Below are 1,925 nucleotides of genomic sequence, written 5' to 3'. Positions count from 1 at the left end.
TCGCGCAAAGGCATCACGCATGCTGGCAACGTCAACAACATCGAAAATCCGAAGGATGTCGACTTCAACGTTTGCTTGGAGTGTGAAACCGTCCTCCTTCAGCCTTGGCTAAGTGAACTGCCACGTCATTACGTGTTTCCGGGCGAGCCAGTGGATAGCGAGCGTGACATCGACCATGAACTTGATGACAACGACGAACATGCAATTGCATTAGCTGATCAAGAGGCCTGCCTGTATGACGACCCCATCGAAGACAATGATGGAAGTTCCATAGATGCGTTGGCAGAGGTGGAATTTCCTGATTTCTCGGAGATTCCTGTTGAATCATGGCCCTTGCCCCCCAAGCACGCCATTGCAAACCACTTCTTCGTTGGTGAGCTGCCCGACGAACTCTTCAAGGCCACATGGGCTGAGATGCTAATGTGTTCCCTGGTGAGTGTTGCGGCTCAGACACGCATCATCCGTGGAGGCGAGCACCGAATGATCCGTTCCCACTTGATCCTGTTCGACGCGGTCCCCGGTCCTCCTTCTACGTTGTTGCCCTTGAAGCTGAACCGAGACGGAATGTACCGTGATGTGCTTGCTGGGCCCTTTACGAAAGACCCGCTTGTCAAAGTGAAGGAGTATCATTTGGTCCGGCAAGCCATGATCATGGATGTCTTGCAGTTCTACAAGTCCTACAATCGGTTTTATGCCGACGTGTCCATCGACGGGGATCTCATTGCATCCTTGCCAGCGGAAGATGTACTTGACGGCATCATTCAAGCGCTGGGGATAACGAACAAGCAACTGTGAACGGCTTTTCTGGGGACCCCGACGAAGGATCAAGCGAGCATGAGTGTGCTTACGTCGAGCGCAGTGTCCTGTTCACCCAAACAGCATCAGACGTGGCGCCTGTGAATGAGAAGGAAGAGTTGGAGTCAATCAAGAGCAAGATCCACCAAAGAACGCCTCGCACAGACCCAGCAGTCCCTGAATTCAATGTTCACACATCCAACAAGATTTCAAACTACTGTGAAGCTGGCATTGACGCCCGAATGTTTCCACATCTGTTCCCGTGGTTACACCAAAGAACACGACCGGCGAGTCTCAGTGTCGAAGCTGCAGTGTTGTCGGCTCTATCGCCCCCTCAGCTCACGTCGGTTTGCTCAACATCGGTACTTCGTCATGGTGTCCTTTGATCGTTTCGGTCTCGATCGTGGATTCATCAACTCAAACACTTCGACCAAATTCCGACCGTCCATGCATACCCCGGTAGCAAAGATATCGCATGACGATATGCCGAAAGGTCTGGAGAACCAATATTCCCGTCGATTTGGTCGTACTCCAAAGAACAAGTTTGTGAACAAGGCCGTTGGCGCTCTTCTCCGGTCCGTTGAATGCAGCTCGTCGTTTGTGTGGGGCAGCAATGCTGAACGTCGAATGCATCGTCGAGAAGCCTTTGCCACAGCTGATCGCTTTGGCCAGCCAAGTCTTTTCGTCACCATCACGCCAAACGTGGATGGAACTATCACTTTGGCGTATTTGGCAGGAGGCATCCAAGTCAAGTCGCTGTTTGATGTACAGTACCTCAAGCACATGCCTGACAAAGCAACCATGCAACAACTGGCGATGAACGACAACATGGCGTCCACTACTATTTTCGATCGAAGCATCGAGGCGTTCACCAAAGTCGTTGTGGGTTTCGACAAGACTACCGGTCGACCAAGAAAGGCTGGCGGACTATTCGGCCATGTCAAGGCGTACTTGGGAATGGTTGAGACCCAAGGTCGAGGGACACTTCACTTGCACCTTCTTGCTTGGGTTTATGGCGCTCCACGTTCCACGTCGGAGTTCGAGGCCCGATTACAGGCAGACCTCAACTATGAAGCGATGGTGCTGAAGTACTTAGAGGGCATTGTGTCCAATTCGTTGTCCATTGACCT

The 1,925-nt window shown here is 51.9% G+C and overlaps 2 protein-coding genes across 2 annotated transcripts; both read left to right on the top strand.

Moving 5' to 3' along the window:
• Window positions 1–102: 102 nt before the first annotated feature.
• On the top strand, window positions 103–795 carry H257_19377 (hypothetical protein; the record flags this gene model as incomplete). Its single annotated transcript, XM_009848523.1, has 1 exon — window positions 103–795. A coding segment is annotated over one exon (693 nt), but the record flags the coding sequence as incomplete, so codon positions are not given.
• A 483-nt stretch (window positions 796–1,278) lies between these two features.
• Window positions 1,279–1,883, top strand: H257_19376 (hypothetical protein; the record flags this gene model as incomplete). The annotated part of the gene is made up of 1 exon (XM_009848522.1): window positions 1,279–1,883. A coding segment is annotated over one exon (603 nt), but the record flags the coding sequence as incomplete, so codon positions are not given.
• Window positions 1,884–1,925: the final 42 nt, after the last annotated feature.

This window comes from Aphanomyces astaci (assembly GCF_000520075.1).
Source record: "Aphanomyces astaci strain APO3 unplaced genomic scaffold supercont1.535, whole genome shotgun sequence".
Lineage (NCBI taxonomy): Eukaryota > Oomycota > Saprolegniomycetes > Saprolegniales > Verrucalvaceae > Aphanomyces > Aphanomyces astaci.
The sequence above is the reverse complement of the archived record's forward strand: the minus strand, read 5'-3'. Positions and strand labels throughout refer to the sequence as shown.